This window comes from Phaseolus vulgaris, chromosome 11, assembly GCF_051622355.1.
Source record: "Phaseolus vulgaris cultivar YP4 chromosome 11, ASM5162235v1, whole genome shotgun sequence".
NCBI classification, from domain to species: Eukaryota; Viridiplantae; Streptophyta; class Magnoliopsida; order Fabales; family Fabaceae; genus Phaseolus; species Phaseolus vulgaris.
In genome coordinates this window covers 956,724-978,232 of record NC_143508.1, presented here as the reverse complement: position 1 = coordinate 978,232, position 21,509 = coordinate 956,724, and the positions used below count along the sequence as shown (strand labels likewise).

At 32.7% G+C, this 21,509-nt stretch overlaps 2 protein-coding genes and 1 long non-coding RNA gene across 7 annotated transcripts; 2 read left to right on the top strand and 1 right to left on the bottom strand.

Annotated features, from left to right (window-relative positions):
* Positions 1-1,223: 1,223 nt before the first annotated feature.
* LOC150022941 (uncharacterized) lies at positions 1,224-3,408 on the top strand. Its single transcript, XR_016517131.1, has 2 exons — positions 1,224-1,315; positions 1,510-3,408. It is a non-coding gene; the product is annotated as an uncharacterized LOC150022941 (long non-coding RNA).
* A 2,186-nt stretch (positions 3,409-5,594) lies between these two features.
* On the bottom strand, positions 5,595-14,195 carry LOC137826675 (2-oxoglutarate (2OG) and Fe(II)-dependent oxygenase superfamily protein). 4 transcript variants are annotated; one of them, XM_068632750.2, is made up of 16 exons: positions 13,932-14,195; positions 13,611-13,688; positions 12,709-12,758; positions 12,531-12,584; positions 12,304-12,356; positions 11,142-11,214; positions 10,414-10,475; positions 9,718-9,786; positions 8,752-8,857; positions 7,950-8,014; positions 7,650-7,750; positions 7,026-7,121; positions 6,644-6,711; positions 6,456-6,501; positions 6,019-6,095; positions 5,595-5,882 (listed from the first exon to the last, which is right to left on the bottom strand). In XM_068632750.2, exons 1-16 carry the CDS (start codon positions 14,067-14,069, stop codon positions 5,876-5,878), a joined length of 1,143 nt encoding a protein of 380 aa, XP_068488851.2. In that variant the 5' UTR covers positions 14,070-14,195; the 3' UTR covers positions 5,595-5,875. The 4 variants fall into 4 exon arrangements, 1 of the variants encoding a protein (XP_068488851.2); XR_016517495.1 differs by lacking the exon at positions 7,650-7,750; XR_016517496.1 differs by lacking the exon at positions 8,752-8,857 and having other exon boundaries at positions 13,932-14,184.
* Positions 14,196-15,531: 1,336 nt separating this feature from the next.
* Positions 15,532-18,839, top strand: LOC137836200 (uncharacterized). 2 transcript variants are annotated; one of them, XM_068645051.2, is made up of 5 exons: positions 15,532-15,633; positions 15,706-15,868; positions 17,281-17,374; positions 17,946-18,145; positions 18,498-18,839. In XM_068645051.2, the coding sequence occupies exons 1-5, from the start codon at positions 15,574-15,576 to the stop codon at positions 18,671-18,673; spliced, it is 693 nt and encodes a 230-aa protein (XP_068501152.2). In that variant the 5' UTR covers positions 15,532-15,573; the 3' UTR covers positions 18,674-18,839. The 2 variants fall into 2 exon arrangements, with proteins under 2 accessions (XP_068501152.2, XP_090153411.1); XM_090297285.1 differs by lacking the exons at positions 17,281-17,374; positions 18,498-18,839 and having other exon boundaries at positions 17,946-18,106.
* The last annotated feature ends 2,670 nt before the right edge of the window (positions 18,840-21,509 follow it).

Genomic DNA, 21,509 nt, shown 5'->3' with positions numbered 1-21,509 from the left:
AATAAAATTAAATGTCATCTATAATGTATTATGAAGATTAATCCCAGTTCATCTTAATGTCATATAATATTCATATTTGCATATTACCCTCTTCAAAATTTTAAATAAAATCAAGTATATTAAATTAATATTTAAATGTTTAAAGTATTGAATATTTTATTTAATAAATGAATACATTATTAAAAGAGATTCGGAATTATTCAGAGGATTATTAGAAAATAAAGTTTATTACAAAATAAAATCACTTAGTACTTATTTCAGTAATTAAAACATTTAACAAAGTATGCTAAATGTTTTTTTTATACTTTTTTTTAACACACTTACAAATGAAATTTTAATCACATTCCATGTCCATCCCTTGAACATTTTAAATTATATAAATTATATGTGACAAAACAAAGTTGCAAATTCTTCCATATTGAAGTTATTCCAATAATATATTGAAGTATTCCAACACATATCGAATAAACATATTACTTTTTTACAACTTTTTTACACCTGCAAATTAAAATTAAAAGACATCAGTTTATAATTGTAATTTTAAAATTATTTTATTTTAGTAAAAATTATTTCTTTTTTCTTTTATAATCTGGTATATGATTATCAACATATCATCATTCCCAGTTCTTGCACATTCACATTTGCTTGTCAGTGACATTCATATTCACTCTTTCTCTGGCTATGCTATGTGCTGCTTCAGCCTTTGCAGCACTTCAACACAGGTTGCCAGAAGGTAATGCTCTCTATTCATACCATTTCGTATATTCTAATTCTGATTACAAAATTGTACTATATGTGCAAATGTGCTTTGATTCTGACACTTGACATATGTTACAATCTTCACATGTACTAATATTTTGTGCTTGTTTTTTGTTTTCTGACAGTTTACATCATCCAAAATGGTAACTTTGAGGAGAAGCCAGACCCCAGATACCTCAAGAAAACTAGAGTCTGCAACATGAAGTTCACAGTTGGAGACGCCAAAAATGGTTCTCATGGATCAATGATGGTTGAAGCATATGCAGCAAAAGACAGCCTCAAAGTTCCCTTCAAATCTCAAGGAAAGGGAAAATTCAAGACTGTGAGCTTCAAGTTCACAGCAATTGAAAACAGAACCAGAATAACATTCTACAGCTCTTTCTATCATACAAGAATTCACAACTACGGATCTCTTTGTGGCGCTGTTATTGATCACTTTATAGTGTATCCTGTTGCCTAAGCATTGTTTCTACCTGTACCGATCCGATCAGGACCGAACGATCGATTAGAAGCTATGTTTGGTCAAGTTCGACCTACACCACCATACCCTAAGAAGGTTAACAGACTAATCAACAATTAAACATTATGTAATATGTTCTTAATTATGGTTCATATCCTTAATTCGGTCAATAAAAAATGACTCATGATAATCATATAAATAGACACAAATTTTAAGAATAAGGTATGTCATCATTATACATTGAGTGTCGAATACCGAAATATCACTTGAACGTCGAAATACCTTTACAGGTACCATCCGAGCTTGGAGTTCACAAGGATGACAAGTACAAAGATAAGAGGAGTATAAGGAGTTTACACGAAGAGAGGAGGAGTAGACTGACCGACCAACTGAGAAGAAATGACAATTGTTGTATTGATTCCAACCCCGTTCGAAAACACTACCAAACATAATAAGTAAAAATGAAAAATATTGTAAGAGATTAATTTACCAGTCAAAAGTAAGTGGTGATATTGGCCACTAAAAACTAAGAATGAACCCACGAGGCACTTCTCAATCATAACCTCACATAAAAAAAAAAAAGGAGATGATTGAGTTAACATCAAACTAACTTGAATCAATTGGAACAGAAAGATAGAATAGAAAGTGGGTCACATGAAATAGTTACTGTACCCCTAAAAAAGTAGGCAAATTGCATTTTATCTAAACACTGTTTACAACTATGTGCAATTATTTCATCCAAATTCCTATTGCCTTCACATCTCATCACCCACATGAATTCAAGAAATGCATCCAAAATTTCAACTGCAAAACCATATGTAGATAACTAAGCAAAGAGTATATTGAATGTGAAGGTATTGGGATCAGCACCGATTATAATTAATATGTCTATCAAAGGCAGAACAAATTCTTGGTATGTTCCGCCAACATTCCAAAGTATAACTACACAATATGAATTTTTCAAAAAGACCACTTAACTTTAAGTTTAACTCAACTTTATGAAATCGATAGAGTTTGTACTAATTTATATACTATAAAATGTCTTAACTTTTAGTCGGGATTTTCAACTCATTTTTTACATTGAGATCTAGAAACTCGTGCGTGAAACTATATAATGAATGGTCCGATACGTCTCTGCCTACACTGCCTACATAACAACTAGGATAGACAATGATTTTAGTCAGCAGTTACTACTCAGTATACAGAAAGATTTCAAAAGCTTAGCAGTTGATAACAGATCTACTATGGGAATGATCTTCCATGACAAACTCTAGCTAACAATCACAAGTTATTTCTCAACAAACAAGTACAACAATCTTTCATTATACTCATACTTGCGTACAGAACCCAAACTTTCGGTCTCAACCCTCAATCCGTTTAAAAATAGGTGAGGGACAGCAAGCAAAATTCACATCAGCAAGTAACCTTAACCAATTTGTGAATCAAACTAATTTCAAGGAAAGACACACACTTGTTTCAGCCCAATAAAATTGTTGTCCAAAACAAGCTCAGATAATTACAACAACAGTGGTTACAAGTACCCAACTTCTGCCACTCAACTCAAACGGGTCAATTTTTTCAACCAACCCTTTTCAAAAGACTCCATTTTTCCACCATCTTTCACCCAACCTCAATCATGCACCACACAACTCTTTGCAGTGATTGACCTTCATTCTTCAACGTGATCCTCCACTTTCCCACACCCCTCCTTGTGATTCATCTTGTCTGCTGTTCCGGTATCGTCAATATAATCTTACAGAAGTTGAAGTCAAGAACACTTTAAATACTTCTTACTTCTTTAACCCACCGAAGCACCTGATAGACGTGACAGAACATCGAACTTCAAAGCATACGATATTTCGAATACCTCGAATGTAGTAATTGATCCCACGATGTTATCACGGACTTGAGGTCGGAACAGTGACAAAAGCGTGATCCGAGGGTGCCCAGAAGGGCAAAATAAAAAATTCCGATGCTTGCATAGCTGAAAGTGAGGATCTAATCGGAGATAGCATGGTCGTGCCAGCAGAGGAGCATGGCTATGCAGCGTCCGAATATGTAGAAGCGCGTTTTCTGCTGCTTTGCGACCACAAAGCACCGTTTTCGAAGGCTGGTTTTCCGGCAAGGTTGAGAGAGAGGCATGGTAAGGTACGATGAATCAAAGGTGTTTGCACTTTGCAAAGAATGCCACATTAACACAACCTTCTTCCTTAGTTTTATAGAACATGTTGGGGTCCACTCTTTTGATCTTCAACTTGTTTTGGGCCCACTTTTCTACGTTCATGTCGATTCACTATGCATTATGCTCTCATCTTCATGTCACCATCATTCTCCTCTAAGCCACAGTATTATACCTTACGCGTATGAGAAAATTCAACCACCAATTTCAGATCCTATCTTAACAAACATACTTTTTCGTCATCATTATTTCACATAAATTCACACAAAAAAGTCATAAATGGAGGAGCATGGAAATATAAATATTTGTTAACACTTCAAATAAGTAGACTTTAATTTAATTATTTTATAAAATTAGTTTATAAAGTGTTTATAAGTTAACCTATATTTATATATTTTGAAATATTTTTATTTGTAATTAATTTTTAAGTATATTTTTTGAGTTTATGAATAAATATTAAGGAGTTAACTTTAAGTTTTTGAAGATAAATTTAATTAGTGAAATAATTTATTATGCAAATAAAACTTTAATTTTAGTTAAAAAAAACAACACTAGTTATAATCATAGTACCGTGTCCAAATTTTATAAGGAAAAAAAATATCTTTTTGAATCCAATGAAAGGTACCATTTTGATTTGAAATGAAAAAAAGAAGTAAAAGAAAAATTTGCATGCTTTTTAATACATACACTGAGTTGATAGGAATCTAGAAGGAGGGAGAAAAGAATAGAAAATGGTCAAAAAGAGAGAGGAGAAAGTTGCATGGATGACAAGGATGATTCCATAAGCAATTAGAAAGAGTGGATAAATGAAAAATGAGGAGAATTGGTATGTGTATGGAATATGAATTCATTATTTATTCCATAGAATAATAGAATAATAGAATAATGGAATAGAATAATTGATGGTGTTAGGAAATTTCCTTTCTATATACACCTCCCCGTCCAACCCAGGTGGCATTATCGTCTTTATATTATATATACATCAATCACGTTTTTGTAAATAGGAAATAAGAGAAGAAGAATAGAAGTTTGAGTGTAACAAGTATGAGATTCAAGTGCAGTTTGTGGCCACTGCTCAGTTTGGCGGCAGAAACACAATATGTCGGCTACTTCATTCCAGATAAGATTCAATTATTGAATATGCCTAGTCACCCTCAACCCTTACCATCATTACTATTTAAACCATCACCATGCTTCCAAATTTCCTCACTCAATTTATCTTTTACCAAATTTCTTCAACTTAAGTGACCAAATCGAGTAACCTATGACACGAATACGAAAAAAAATTAACATCTTATTAAAATAAGAATTATTCTCCTCCTTTTCGATAGATCGATCTACTTCTCTTTCTTTTTGAAGTGGTCTTTACGTTTTTCTTTCACTCTTTTATTTAGAATTTCAAGTTTGGATGATACCAACAAAAGAAAATGAGATCTTAATGTTAAGTAATATTAATATTGAGTGAGAACGTGTGTCTGATTTTTAAAATTTACACCTTTTTTTATATAATTATCATGAATTCCTCGACATTGTACCGAATTAAAATTTTAGATATGATTAAAAATGTATTCTCTAACTATGAATTAATTTTATTAATCTTCTATTTTAATATAATAAATTTAATCATTTTCAACTGTCGTACAGGTACAATAATCCTAACTAACACAAATAAATAAATATATATATATATATATATATATATATATATATATATATAAACCCAGTGTTATTTCTTAAATAGACTCGGCGAGGCTTCTAGAGTGTAGCCCAATTACATTCCACAATGACGACTGTTTAATAGTTCGACCGCCCAAAGTATTTACTATCTTATTTGGTGGTCATTTTTTGTCCGTGTTTGATTTTATGTTAGTGAAAGAGACATCTAATTTTGGACACTTAGGAATTAAAGAAATAGTTATCCTTTTTCTTTTGTTAAAGTGAACTAAAAATATAAAATTTTGCAAATCATTTTGTTAGTTAAACTCGATCCATCTGCCGGTGTTTGCCTGCGGATTCGTGTAGTTTGCTCGACAACTTTCCTCTAGAAAGATGGTACAGAAATCCATGCATTTATTAACATGTCCAAATCACAGAAAAGTAATCAAACTTTTAATGCTGTTAAGCTAGATAGGCTTAAGGCTCATGATGTGATAACACTAAAAAAGTTGAACTATGTACCTTATAAAGAAAGCAAACATTGGATTCTACAGTAGCTTTCATTCTACGTAGTTTATAATAATTTTCCTTTTCTTTTGCTATTTTCCAACAGTGACTGCACATTTATTTACACAAACAGGCTAATTCTTCCCAACTAGTTATACTTGTTGGCATATAAGTAACAAGTCAACCATCTATCCATTTCTTTCGCTACTATCCAATAGCAACTACACATTTACACAGTATTATTTGAATTAACAGGCCAAGTCTCTTCTTCAACCAGTTATACCTGTTTGCAGAGAAGCAACAAGTGATCGACCTTAGGTCCTGGAAAAAAGGAACAGTAAACCAAGTTACCATCAGAGAGCCAGAGCAAAACGAAGCAGATAAACATGAAGCTAAAACAGATAGCCAAAAAAAGATCGAGTTTGATCAACATCAATGGTCAAGATATAAACATTACTGTTTTTGGTGATAATATTTGTCCAGCAGCATCTCTGAATACTCTCCAAAAGTAAGGGAAGCATTTGATGGAATAAGCTGGAAAAGAAATGATAAAATTTCAGCCCATAAGCCCGTTCTTGAGATTAGAAACAAGGCTTACCTCATTTAATATGAAGAAAGCAGCAGTTTCAGGCCGTATCATCTACATGCAGAATGCTAACTTCATAGATTTCAAAGTGAGATGGATTTAGTGTCGTTAAACGGTTATGTAGAAAACAATACTTTTTGGGTGGAACCCTGAAACGTTATTGCCTAGCATGTCACATATGATATTGCAAAAGTCACTCCGTTACTTTTCTTTCTTTTAATGTCATCTTTTACTAATTCAAATCTCGTATGGTGAGTTATTTCATGCTAAATGTGAAGAATTATCATGACCTCAAGATTAATACGTACCTCTTTATGAATGTGAATTTCCTCGGGAAAATTGAGTTTTTCATCCCTGAAAAGCATAATTATTGACACATTATTCACAGAATTGATCACTGACCTGAGATTTCCCTAATGTTCTACAGAAGATAGCTCCTGACATAATTTAAGCAACAGAACAGTCCAGCATTATTGTTCAGCCTTGGAGAGCATACCAGTCCGGTTGCATAAATAATGCAAATGTCGAGCGCTCGATACCAGAAGATTTGTTCCCCTTGGGAGCCTAAAAGTATCATAACATTAACATTCACATTTGATTACAAAAGACTGCTTGTGGAAACTGAACAAAAAAGGAAACACTTGAGTAAAAGAAATTGCATTTTTATAAAAATTTAATCCAAATTATTTTTATAAAAATTATAGATTTAAATTTAAAATCTGGTTCAAATATTTGGATTTTGATTGGATTTGGGTGCCAACACCTTGGAGCAAGATATATTAAACAACTTCAACAGGGTGACCATGACATATTATTCTACATGCCTATTATAAAAAAGGGGCGATATAACATGTATGCCATTGGAATTTTTAAATTACCTGAACACAATGAGGTGTTGCACAAAGATAACTTCCAGAAAGTATTTGAGTGGTTTCACCAATTTGGTATGCTATATCATCTTTTCCAAAGACAACCTATAATATAGAATAAACAATGACTAAATGCATTATACTAATTCACTAAAAGTCTAAGCTTCAAATTTTCAACAATTCAAACAGTGATTTTATTATTTTTGAAGTCAAGGAATATTTCTTGCAGCTGACGTGTTATAAAATTTTTCATTATATGCTGTCATATGAATTGACATATTTACATACCAACGGAAATATTTCTAGCAACAAACTCTTTTGAATATGACATTATTGGACGAAATTCGTGAGTTACTAAATCATTTAAGTCATTCATACTCCTTATTAAAGAGTGTTTTACGGGCATTTCCCTATCTAAAATTGCATCATCCCTGTCTAAAGCATCTGAATCCACTTCACAAAAAATTCTGTCCAAAATCACTCAATACTGTCAAAAGAACTTACCTGCCAAGAAAGGATGGGTTCTTCACATTGAAACAAAGATGAATCAAGAACCAATTTTAATTTTTCAATTATGTAATTTTTTAATCATTTATATATCCAGTTTACTTGTAATTCTAGAAGAATTTATACTTTGACAATTTGATCACTTCTTGTTCGAATATAGAGGCCAGCAGCACTATCAGGGCAAGACATTTCTACACCATCTCTCGTAAACATACCACAAGTTAGACCTACATATTGAATTGAAATGGAAATTAGGCAAATGATAGCATCTGAAGAACTATACACTTGGCAACAATTTAACTTCTTAATGTCCACGGACTTCTTTAGTTAAGTTAACTAGGAAGATTATGAGAAGTTAATCTCACACTGAATGAAAAAGAATGAGAGCACAACACATATCCTATAAAAATAAACATACAAAACAACCTGTCAGTGAACCATGGTCAGTATGCCATCCACACCAAGAAGATAAAGAGTTACCATCTGGGTCTCTGTTAAACATCATTTGTAACTTGTTAATATATATATTCATGCATATGAACATGTATAACTAGAAATGATTGTGCTTTTCAAGTATATATAATTATATTAAACTTATTAAACTCTAGAACTAAAATATACTCTAAACAGCATTTTGAAGTGAGCTGAAAAGCATTAGGATTCCAGGCTATAACCTAGTCCATAAGTAAGGATATCCATAAAAAGAAATGTAATGCCTTTTAAACAGCAATCAAAGATAAGTGTTCCGCCACTAGCATCACATTCAATCTCCTTAACAACTTAAAGTATAGAAAATGTTTACTCTAGCATCAAGCTTACAACAATTATCCACAGTCTTTTTAGATTTCGAGACATGGTGATAATTTATTAGAGGTCCAACCCTCCACTAGGCCCCCTATAATCAGGGTTTAAACTAAAATAAGGATGCCAGTACAATAGCCAGTAGAATTGACTTAGTGATGAGGGGTTTTAGTAGGATTACATGGGATCGTAAATTCAAACCACATTGATACTTTTACGTAAAAGAAAAAACCAACATAATGTTCTTTTAATGTGATATCATTCAAGTTGAAATGATTCTCAATTACCATATTAATATTAAAACAATTCCAGGTTTATTATTGTCTTGACTTTAATTTCACCAATTAGAAAGAAAAAAAAATATATAGAACATTTTTTATGACAGAAATCTTATAACAAGCAAGGAGACTATTTATGACAGATTTACCCTTGTTGGGAAGGAAAATAATACAGCAAACGTCCTTTGTGACAGCGGGAGCGACGAAGTATTGATTCCAGACCTTCATCCTTATGAGTTTTCATCCCTTTCGATACTGACAAGTTGTTTGAGTGTGATAATATATTACGACAGAAATAGAAGTAAAAACAAAAGTACAACCGGTTGTTATGAGCAAAAAAAAAGAAATGGTGAGTGGCAATTGCCATGCCAGTGAGGTGAGGTTGCCCTCCACTTACATACTCTTTTTTAGGCTCTATCTCTCGTAGACACTGGATTTGGGTTTTTCACAATACACCTCATCACGCCCAACACTATTGGATGTAAGTGGATAACACTGTGATATGTGACCCTTTTATTAGATATAGGATTTGCTCTTATACAACTATAGAATATATTTTTGGGCCTAACTTAATTCTTCAAGACTGACTTTTGAGGTGAGAGCTGCCCCCACTTAAATACTCTTACCAAGCTCTATCTCTAGTAAATATGAAAATTTTGCACCAGCCTAAAAAAATTTAAGGATGACTCCTAGCTTATAGGGCAAGAGTGAGGGAAAAGGAATAACATGCATTTTGAGGTAACTTATGTCTACTGTTGCTAAAAAAGAAGCAGTATTATATCCTTTAAAACAATTCCACGAGATATCTAGGGATAAAAATCAAATCCTGTTATTTTCAAGAAAGAATCTCTAGACCAGATTATTATTATTCCTACTCAATGTAAAACCACTAAGAACTTCTCTATTATATAAGTCACTTCAACTAGTGAAAAAAAATCTCTATTTGATTCCAAAATAGGACGGAAAATTAACTTTACAAGGAATAAATAAGCAAAAAAAAGGAGTCGAACTTCCCACAGGCAACAATTCCAATGAAATAGAAAGCTAGGTGAACACCATAGACCATTCAAGATGTCTTTGTCTAAAGCCAAATGAAATAGTGCTTCCTGTCTTACCATACTGATCACAGTGATATGCCAACATCAATCCGACATCAAATATCAGCATGCCAAGTGCTTTGAAGGCTACATGTTGAAAATAAATAAATGATGAACTGCAACCAATCACTTTACCATCAAGAAAAAATAAACCAAGATAATTTACATTCATCCACCCACTAATTTAAACATCGTTTGGAAGAAGTATGAATATCATGTTAATTTTCAAACTTTAAGTTCAGAATACATTAATCATTTATCCAGAAAGAATGAAAAGACTACAAGAAAATTACAAAGGAAATTGTTGGTGAAAATATCTTCAAGTTAGGAAGCACTCAGCTGCTCAAGACATAAATAAGTAACCAATTATTGATTGGATTGGAAATATTTTTACCAAGAATTCCTTTTTAGTAATTTTTACAAGATTCTCTGTACAATATGAAATATTTTTTCAGTAAGTGTAAATTACGCTAAGTAATGTTTCCAGTATCTACGGTGAACTTGTAAAGAGTCACAAAAAACTGACAAAAGGTAACGACAGAGGTTGATTACTGCATTCACAAAGGCATAACTTATCATCTATAATCATCATCTTATGATCATTTGTGTAAAACTATGGGAAACACAATTATCTATAAAGACAGCAATATATATCTCCACAAATCAGGTAAGCAAACTCGGCAATACAAAATCAGTTCAGGCTTCAGGGCCTACCCACTTCGAGTTCTGGTAAAGCGTTCCTAGGCCATATATTTGATCCACAATATGATGGATACCTGCAGAAAACACAAATCCAAGGAGATGTGTATGATCATAGACACAGAATTTCAGACAGAGCTACACAATATAATATAAATGCAACTAAGAAAGTAAGAAGGATAAGATGACAATAAAGAGAAACATAAACTACATTGGTTCTATATGATAACTAAAAATAACTTGTTGACTGAGGTGAGGTGAGGTGAGGTGACGTGATAACTTGGTATAATTCTGTGATAAATTATGTGAAGGCCATATATCTAAAAGAATAACAATTAAATTATAATATCTTAAAATTTGGCTTTAAATCTAGTTCACTCGTATAAAACTAGCTTGTAAGGTGAAAGGTTGTCTCCTAGTTATATACTGTATTTTAACATTATCTCTAATCAATGTGGGACTTATGTTTTTCCCAATACACCTCTTCAGGTCCAGCATTATTGGGCTTGGTACATATATAAGATGGTGGGTGACTCCTTTAATAGATCTAGGGTACTATTATAGAATTGGGAATTGGACCTAACTCAATATTATAAAATCGGCTCATAACGAGAAGGTTGTTCCAACTTATACACTGATGCTATGCCACTATCTCTAACCAATATGAGACTTAAGTTTTTCCCAATATGATAAATAACACAAAAAATTGAAAATTCTATGATGTTTTCATCTATCACTATTACCGTTGTATCAGGGAAACCTCTGTTGTGGGTGTATCAAGTATGGGATTGGCATAGTAAGATCCCTTTAATATATCTGCACTCAAGAAATAAAAGAATTAGATAACGAAAATAGCCGTACTTAATAAGATAACTTCTGGATTTTCCAAAATGCATGCACGCAAGCAACTAGGCACCAGAATTCCCAAGTTCACAGATACAAATAAATATTATCATAAATATCATATAGTTCAAGTTACTAACTAGAATTATAGATCAGATTTTAATTTTATGAAGAACTTTAACACAAAAGTCATTACTTTCTTTTGACAGAAAGTCACTTCCATACAAATGAAAATCATAATTTACTTGTAGAATGATCAAATAATATTTTAATAATCCAGCATCCTGACTCCAGAAATCAATATAACAATTTCTCCAATGGGCACAGTAACTACAGAAAAAACTTCGACAAATCTGTGTGGGGTTCTAATTCAAAGCATCTGATTGGTAATGCACAAATCTGGTCTCCATATGAAACCATTCCGTGCTGAATAAAGCACATCTGCTCAACATCTAAGTATCAACCAGAGGTTGCTTGCCTATTTTTCCATCTAAAGATCAAATATTAACCAGGCATGGAATTCTAAGACAAAGAGTTGTCATGGCTATGCTATCACAATTCACATAACGCTTTGAAAAGTACAACTAATTCATATTCACTATGTATGATGTATCTATGCTTTACATGTTTCTTTACATCTTAAACTTCAAAAAATACACTATTTCATATTTCTCACTGAATATTTTCAAACAAACCAGGCCTCTTTCTCATAAGTAATTTGGAAGCATAGGATTACAAAAATAGCTCAGCTGATCAAAAACAAAAAACAAAACAAAAATAACTCCTGTGTTTGTCCAGACAGAAAATAGTTTTTATTACAGAGAAAATAATTACAATTATGGGCATGACAAGACATCTCATAAACAGAATAATCAAAATACCAAAGAAATGCGCAGCAAGTTTTTCAAATAATTATGCATATCCAAAATAGAACACACAGTAAATAGAAATGGGTTGAAACACCAGAGAACATAGCAATAAACAAAATTTAACCCATAAAAAATTCAAGGCTTCAAAGAGAAACGACCAAAAATTACTATGTCTAACAGATGAAAGAATTACCTGGCTTCCCTGACTCAAGTTTCTCTTTCCCATGACTCCAACCAAAATTGTACCTGTGAATTAAGGGTGGATAGAAACATCGTAAGTTATTTGCCACCACAGAAAGCTATGAACACAGGGCCTTGAACTAACGGCAGAAGAAAATATGTAAGGCAAATGAATGAAACAGAATATGCAATGCAAAGTGAATATTTAGTAGTAAGAAGTCTTAAATACAGACAAGTTACCTACTGTTAGGATCTTCAAGATCCTCCTTCACTTCTTTGGGAAGTTTTGCCAACCTGACCAAGGAACATGAATATGTTATCATCAACAAAATATCGGCTTCCAACGGTCTCCTTGAATGATTTAAAACTAATGCACCGGGAATATATATGTAGAAATATCATCTCAAAAGCACAAAACCTAGGTGCAAGTTGCAATAGATTTCTGCGGAATGAAGGGTATCCTGGAACCTGTAATTAATTCCAATAAAATAATTATGACAGCATAAATTGTAATGCATGCAGAAAATCAATACACAGGAATTGCCAGCTCCAGAGATGCTACATCTTTTTATAATCATCACTATGAAGGAAAAAATTATGTTTATAACGATAAATGGGCATACATAACCCCATTCCGCATCTATCACAGAAGAAATAATTATATAAACTAGCAGAGGGGTTTGGTACAAAAAAATCTGTTTCGGAAGTAAGTGCTGCTACACTACATTGTTCAATGAAAAAAAAAACGATGATAGCTGGTAAATTGTACTACAGACGCAGCCTTCAGTTCTACTCTTGTATTCGTTGTTTCAGTAGATAATTTTTTACAGACTTGGTTCAACACTATATCCAAACACCAACAAACATCATCAACAATTAAATCTGTTAAGAGCAACTCCAGAAACCAACGAATTATACCCCTCCCCCGAAAAACACAGAGGATCAAACACAAAGCATGTTTTATTTGAAACAAGTTCCATTACTTTTACTTTGCGTTTTAAGCTGAACACCTAGAAACTCCCCATTTTAATCTCTATAATATTATTAAGAAATGAATTTTAAACATAACTCAACTTTATAAAATTAGTTTATAAAGTAACATTCACAAATTATGAAATGTTCTAATCTCTTACTCTCTTAGTCGATGTGGATATCTAACAAATATACCAAAATTTAAAAACCAAATCGGATTAAAAAGTGTATGTGTAAAGACTAAAACAGCTAGTTTCTAGGTGTATGGGTTAATATAAAGATTTTGCAGAAATGAAAAAAGTGATTAAAACTGAAAAAATGGAAACAAACACGTGAAACAGCCCGTACATCAGTGACGGATAGAATCCCTAATCCATTGGTTCCAAAGCCTTCTTCAATCTTCAACGACAAGTCAGCGTTCTTATCCTGTCACAACGAAATAAGAAGATCAATAATCAAACAAATACACGGCACTGCATAAAAACAAAGACAAAGCCATCACTGAACCAGGCAAGGCATTACAAAAACAGAGGATCAAACGCATATCATACGAATGATAGTAGTATTTCAAAGCTGAACGCGACTTGAGAGTTTATTTCGGACTCTAAAAAATCACAAAAACATGGAAAACGAAAACAAGGAACATGAAGGATAAAGAGAGAGAGATACTTGGAGCTGAGAGAAGGAGATAGTGGTAGTGGTGATGGTGGGAAAGGAGGCTTCGGAGGAACGAGACATGGCGTAGCGGGGAACGACAGCGTTTTGAGAAATTGGGTGGAGGAAGCGATAGAGGATCAGCGTCTGCATGCTTATGGGACTCCCTTTTGACTTCAAATGAGAACAAGCTAAGTGCCCTTTAACCTTTCAACTTCACTACAAGAAGAGAAAACCAAAAGCCTTGTGACATTCCGAATAATGAAAATTCTATTTTTAACGATAGAGATAGAGTGAACCACGTTACTCTCTATCGGAAACTAATAAATTGGATAAAATTAAAATAAAAAAATACACGACAAATCAAATAATACGTTATAAATTCGCATAAAAGATTTTTTACCGGTCGGGTATGAAAGATCGAATCAAGCGACATTCACAATATATAACAAATACGTAATAAAGAATTATTTGTAACTAAAGTTGAATGAGCCAAAGATACATCACTCTCAAAATATCAGAGAACCACTACGCACGATCTGAAGACTATTATACATGTTTTGGTGATCACTATACACGTTTAGGTGAACTGATTATCTGTCACATACAAGCAGAGGTCAAAGTCAACTTATAAACGAGACTTTTGAAGGGAAAAATGTACATTGTTCATACCAGGGAACAAATAAAACACAAGCACTAATTTGAGCGTCGGAATGCAATCGCAGGTACCTCCACCGACCGACGGAACACACACAAGAGAGAAAAAACTTGGAAGGATTTGAAGACTACCAGCACGATAACGAATTATGTACCAAGTGAACAAACATTACTTATGTCTTAACATCCACACATGTACATATACAGATTTAATAAGATTGTGTTTAGAATTTAGGGTATTCAATAATCCAGATATGCTTTTATTAATATATTAATCACTAAATATATTTTGGAGATTTTTTTTTTTTAAATATCGAGTAGAAAAAAAAAAGCAAAGAAAGAACAATCAATCTTCTATAAATAATTGTTGAAACCGATAGGATATAGTATATATATCCTTGTATATTATTTATATAAATTACAAGATATTTTCTTGAATATGTTATGTGACAATTTCTAAAATTTTACTTAAGATTCATTAATAATACATCAATCATAAAATTGGATTTATTACAAGAAATATGGTCAATTTGATACTTTCTATAAATATTTATATTATTAATATATATTATGTATTAAAGTACTTTCCATACTTTTCTTCAACGAAAAAACACTTTTAACATGAATTTAAAATTAAATTGATTTAAACGTACATGTCAAAAATAGGAAATAATTTTTGTACAAGAAAAAACAATAATTTATATTCTTTCCCTAACATATACATTCAAAAGTCATTTTCATACCTCCACTATTCTATCTCCCTATTTTAGCACTTTCTGCATTTCCATATCAACACAATTTTAAATAATTTTAGGTGGCTTGGTTTAATTATTTAAAAAAGAAATTACGTCAGCAGAGAAATATTAAAAAAAAACAGGTTAATTTCAGTTGGTTATTAATTTATATATATATATATATATATATATATATATATCTGTTTTAAATTAAATAGCGCGGGAAAGCACTGGTTCGTTGCGTAACAGAGAGAGGAAGAGAAAGCATGGAAGATTCTGGAACGATGCTCGCTCACATTTCATCTCTGAAGGAAATGCTGGATCAGGTAGGTATGAATCTGTGTTTATCCTCGCTATTTTTTCTTCATTCGTTGTTGATTTGTGTTGGAGAAAAGCAGGTAAACGAAGAAATAGAAGCTAATATTGAGATTACTCGAGAGATTGAATCCAGCATCGTCAAGTGCGAGGAGATCGAGGCCGATTTGGCAACTAGGGAAGCCGATTTGATCAAAACCTCCGCCTTATTGCAGTTCGACACCGTTGGATACGTCACCGTCGCTGGTATATCATAGACTCTGCTAACTTCAATTCGCTCTTCGTGCATTCAGTTAGTTGCTTGCATTGCAGTATTAGATGTTTGCTTTCATCAATTAATTCCTGAATTTTTAGAAACAAGCTAAATGAAAACCTCCTAATGCACTTCAATTTATAGGTTTTTTTTATAATAATATACGGTTCAAATTCCTGATTCATCTGTAAGTTGATCCATGCGTGAAAAAATCCTAAATCAACTGATCGGTAATTAATCAATTACTTTTATTACTTTATTGTTTATGTCTTTTATTTTATAATAGACTTGTAACGAAAATATTATTTAAATAAATATGCAAATATTTACCGGAAAGGCGAGTTGTTTTTGATAAAACAAATATAATCTGTGATTTATCATGACGTTGCTGGAAATTTTCTTTCTGGACTTGCTTTCCTAATATTTAATGCCGCAGACCATTTCCAATGCTACAAGTTATTTTTTTATTAATAGAATATTTTTTTTCCTCACATTTATCAGATTCATTTCAAAGTCCATAGACATCGTAATAACATACTATGAAACTTGTTGGACATGTTAATTAATAAGTTTCACGATTTTAGTCTTAGTACCACTAACCCTTCCCTGTTTGGAAAAAAATGAAGGCAATATAGGAGGCTGTTTTTAGATACATGTTAGAAATATTTTTGAGAGTTTCGCTACTTAAAAATGTATATATTTTTTTTTAATAGAGAAACTCCTAAAAACACGTTATTTTATCCAAACAGGTTCTTAAGTCTTGATTTTTTACTCCATGTTAAATTTACATTTTGACTTCTAATATTTTTCTTTTTACTTAAAACCTTAAACATTAGATGTATGGGTCGTTGCCGCTTAAATGCTGCTCAACATGCACATCTTTATCTAGCAGTAAGCCTTTTTCTCAGACGTGCATCACAAATTAGGTCATGAGTAAATTATATAAGCAAATGTGACATTACGTCCAATTCAAACTGTTAAGATATTAGATGTATGAGCTATTTCCACTAATGTATGTATTACTCAACATATCCATCTCCGTGCACTCCAATAATATGTTTCTTCCAAACTCATGAGTCTTGGTCTATGTATGTAGTTTTATATTGAGATTAGATTTATTCATCCAAAAATGAAATATGTATACTTCCTAAAAACACGTGTTCCGTCCCTTTTTCCGACGTTCTGGTGATGTTTGCTTCCATATACAAGAACTAATTCTGAATGAAATAAATGTTGCAGATTTGAAGTTCTAGTTACTTTAAAAAGCGTTCATTTATCGGAACTTGGATCTTTAATGGCTGGATCTGTGTTAGCTAATTTTCCTTTAACAAATCATAATTTGGAGATCTTATTTTTGCTGTTCAACTTATGTACATTGTTACAATGTTTTTCTATTCATTTATAGCTGATTTCAAGACCTCAGTAAACACCTTGGAGAAGGAGTTACGCTGTCTTAAAATGAAGCGGGAAGAGATCCTTAATGACATGGATGAAAAACGGTATTGAAAAACTCTTAATTAATATACGTAGATGTAGTTATTGAGGTCTTGTACCGGGCTTTCCGTAACTCCGCCAGCAAATATTTTTCATAGGCGGCAACATCTCTCAAATATCAATTGAATAGTGCAAGAAGTATCAGTTTTGAACTAGATGTAAAGTTATAAGATTGCTATATGTCTACGCATTTATTTTGGGGTACTTTGAGGAATTCGAATGACAAAAACTGTTCCCGGAGATTCATACGAGGTATGGGATCTGTGTTATTTCTACAAAATAATACAGGATCTAGTTTGAGGACCAGTTCTATGATCCTATACCTGACTGAATATAGCCTTTGAAGCTAGTTTCTCACTCCCCTTTGCTTGCTATGTGGCTAATATAATAGAACATATGCATTAGTGCCTTCATGTATTTGTTTATGTATTTCAACTTCGAATACCATTTGAAGCCTCACTTATAGCTTTCTCATGGGATCTAATTCTAAAATGAAGTTATTCCTCCGTGGAAGTGACGTTATCTTTTGCAACGTACATCTCAATTTTGGTGACTGGGTGACTATTTTCGATGCAGGGGTGCTTTTACAACCCTATGTCTAGAATTTCAGCAAGAAATTGACAAGAGAGAAGATTGTGAAGTGAGAGATTTGTTGTCGGAGAAAGATTCCCTTGAAAATGAAATTGAACTTTTGGATAATAAAAATAATGTCCTTAAAAATTCCGTATTGGCATTTGTGGAGGAGATTCTTGAAGATCTTCATAGTTCGAACTCAGGTAGATTTTTTTTAACCGCAGTCCTATGAATTTAAGACTTGAACATGAAAACAGGTTTTAAATTTCTCTTGTGATCTGTGTATCGCTAGTGGTATGAGACATTTGTTTTTGTTGTATCTGTATTTGTGAGAACTGCTTGTGCTATTTAGGATCATTTGCTAGTCCTGTACTTGGAATTTAGTTTCTCACACTAAGCCAAATTAAAGACGACATACACGGGGAAGTTAATATATCTACATACATTTTGGTATATAAAACTAATCATTAAAGTTAATTAAGTATTAGATGTTGATTATTGGACAGTGATGTTTTGCAACCTTTCCAATCCACTTCCCCGCGCCCCCTAATGCAGCATTACAAGTTCAGTTACAGAGGAGTACCTGGGAAAATGAGAAATTGCTCAAGGATATCAATGATTTGAAGACCACACTGCTTTCAGCAATTGGGACCAGCGATGATGGTCAAAAAGTTCCTTTCTTTAAGCAATTAACAGGAGTCTCAAGTCAATTAGTCAAGTTTGGTTATTAGTGATATTTTACTGAGGTTTAGATATGGATATAAACTTGGAAAGTTACTTAAAGAACTAAACAGTCAGCTTATTTTCCTTGTTCTGGCAAGTGATGAGCACAAAACAATGCCAGAATGCTAGTCCGTTTGGTTCATTATTAATTAGCATCATGATATCTCATTCAAATTCTCTTATATTACTTTAAATTTTTAACCTACATACGGAATATACGTAGAATAGCGACTAGCAAGTAAATGGCTACTGCGCACATTTGAATCAAAACTAAGTTATGGTCACAAAGTCCCAGGCGCCAGATAGAGGCAACAACTATATGAAGAGTTGAAGAAAAAAATGAAGCACGTGTTATTGCTCCATTGAAGTTGGCAGGTGTAAAGAACTGCAACCAGGTCAGTGAAAGATAGTTTTCTTGTTGAATTATCTCTCTCGCAGTATGAGCTTTACAGGGCAACAAACTCTTTGCGGTGAAGCAGCTTTTCATGTTTGGATACAGTTGCTCCTGAGGATTATGCTGCCTCACATGTGGGTTATGGCCACTAGCCTGTGTTGGTCAACTACAGACTTCACAGGCTTATAGATTTTGAATTGGTACGACAACATTAAGACAAGGAAGTATTTCCATTTCGTACTCTCTCTGTATGTACCTTTTTTTCCGCAGGGAGTGCTTGACATCGTTCGTACCTGAAAAGAGACTTCCTCATATCATTTTCTAGCTCTCAAAAGCACAAATATGCTCATTTGAGTTGCCCTTTTTGGGTAGGGGTCCGGCTCGAAGTCTCCACAAACTAGCTTATTGACATTACGTAATAGTATGTGATTGTTTTGTCACCATCCGCTTCAGTTTGGGACCCATAATTTAGAGCATTGGTTCTGCTTAAGTATAACAGTAAGAAACAAACTGGGGCTTTCAGGTTATTATTTGTGAGTAAGGCTGCTCATAAATGATAAACTCATTCATCAAATCGTGAAACGGCCAACCTTTTCTGCAAATTACAAGGTTTTTCTCCACTTGAAACAGGTTTACCATACTTATACGTCTCTGTTTATTTTTATCTTCGGACAGAATTTCCTTGGGCTGTAACTTATTAAAAGTTTTACAGTGTTAGAGTTTCAGATTTTCAATTTTAGTGCTGCAGTTATAATGTCCTTTCTGATCTTATCTTACAAACAGTAAAAGCAACATACTTTCCTTCAAAATATAGGTATGCAGGGCTTAGTTATATGCAGAACGATGCCCATCCATCTAAAGGTTCTTGACTTGTCAATTTTGATTTGGCCCTTTCAACATCAGATGAGTGAGAATCATGATCATCGTTTACGGTACTGACGACAACGCTGCAATTATTTTAACTTCCAGGTGAATTTGATGTGGAAGGTTTGGGGGATCTGTATTACTTAAACCTGCACAATAATTCAGAATGCACGATGCTGTTGCACGTAGGAAACTATTTCATTGTCATAATTGATCTACTTAATACTATATAACAAAAGTAGCAATTTTATGATAAATATTAAATCACAATAAAATATTTTAACATGCTGTAATTATCGTGTTGTAGTAATGTGAGGCCACCAGCCAGTAATAGTTCCTTCAAGTTAAAGGGAAACGCTTGGAACCCAAGAGATGGAAAACAACAGGAAGCTCCCTCAGCCAAGGAAAGTAGTGTGTGGTTTACAGAAAAAATTTGAATGAGGAGGAACACCAAGCAAATGCTGTCTTCTGCATCAGAGACAGCGACCTTGTTTACCACGTGAATATCACGTGCAACACAAAGATTGATTTTGGTTTCCTACTAATGTCCTTTCTTTTTGCCATCAATGCAGCTACGAGACATCTCTAAGTTACTTTGGATCTTGATTTACAGCCAAATCAGGTACCCTTTTTTTATTTTTGTTTTTCAATCTTCAAGTCTTCACTAAAATTTTATTAAGGATGTATTAGGAAAAGGTTTTTAACATTTCAATACCCTAATTAACAAAGAAATAAATAGTTGAATCATGTTCAGTTTAACTGAATGAAAAAACAAACATGAACTTAGTCATATGATTTAAGTAATGCTTTTTCATTTTCATTTTTAAATATAACAAATTTACTTTATGTTTTGTTTACGGTAGTTTTAAAAAAAAAATACAAACATCCTTTAACTGTATCATGCTTTTACGCAATTTAAAAATAAAAATGAAAGTAAGGTGATACTCTTATAACTAAAAGTAAAAACAGTATATATAATCAAACCAACCAAACAAAATTTGTCAGATGTAACATTGATAGGTTATTTTAACTGATTATCCACGAGATTTATTGGGGTCTTTTAATGTTGTAAATTCCATATAAATAGTTTTATTTAGAGTATTTAGAGTGAGTTTTAGAATTTAGTTAGAATGAATTGATAGGATTATCTAATAATAAACTGTAAAATTGGTGATTTCTATAATATTATTTTATGTACTATAGTATTATTTTAAAAATCAAGTATAAAATACTTTTTAATTAACTGTGTATGATTAATCATGGTAAAACGTCAGGTTTTACACTAATTATTGAGAGCTTAACATTATCTTTCTCCTCGTCTCCCTGCCAAGATTATCACTTAAAATTTTCACTTTTTTAAAGAAAATTATGACGACTTAGACGTTTATTAATTTTGTAATATTTATTTTTTTTATTTTTGAGACAGCCACTGCCTGTTATATATTAAAAATAAAATTTTGTCTTTAAAATTATAAAAATGTGATAATTTTTCATTTTTGAAAATGCTGTCCACGATGAGAAAGAAGACGTTAGCATGGCGAGCTTGTCCTTCCTCTTGATTGGTGAAGCTTTTATGAAACAAGTTG

What these genes read in the sequence shown, in the direction of transcription:
- LOC137836200 (XM_068645051.2), top strand. Translation starts at nt 15,574, where the DNA reads ATGGAAGATTCTGGAACGATGCTCGCTCACATTTCATCTCTGAAGGAA. An exon ending in TGGATACGTCACCGTCGCTG is followed by an intron (nt 15,869 to 17,280) that starts GTATATCATAGA and finishes ATTCATTTATAG; the next exon opens with CTGATTTCAAGACCTCAGTA. An exon ending in TCTTCATAGTTCGAACTCAG is followed by an intron (nt 18,146 to 18,497) that starts GTAGATTTTTTT and finishes CCCCTAATGCAG; the next exon opens with CATTACAAGTTCAGTTACAG.
- LOC137826675 (XM_068632750.2), bottom strand. Translation starts at nt 14,069, where the DNA reads ATGCAGACGCTGATCCTCTATCGCTTCCTCCACCCAATTTCTCAAAAC. An exon ending in ACTTGAGTCAGGGAAGCCAG is followed by an intron (nt 11,215 to 12,303) that starts GTAATTCTTTCA and finishes TCTTGAGTGCAG; the next exon opens with ATATATTAAAGGGATCTTAC. An exon ending in TTATTTATGCAACCGGACTG is followed by an intron (nt 6,502 to 6,643) that starts GTATGCTCTCCA and finishes TATGCTTTTCAG; the next exon opens with GGATGAAAAACTCAATTTTC.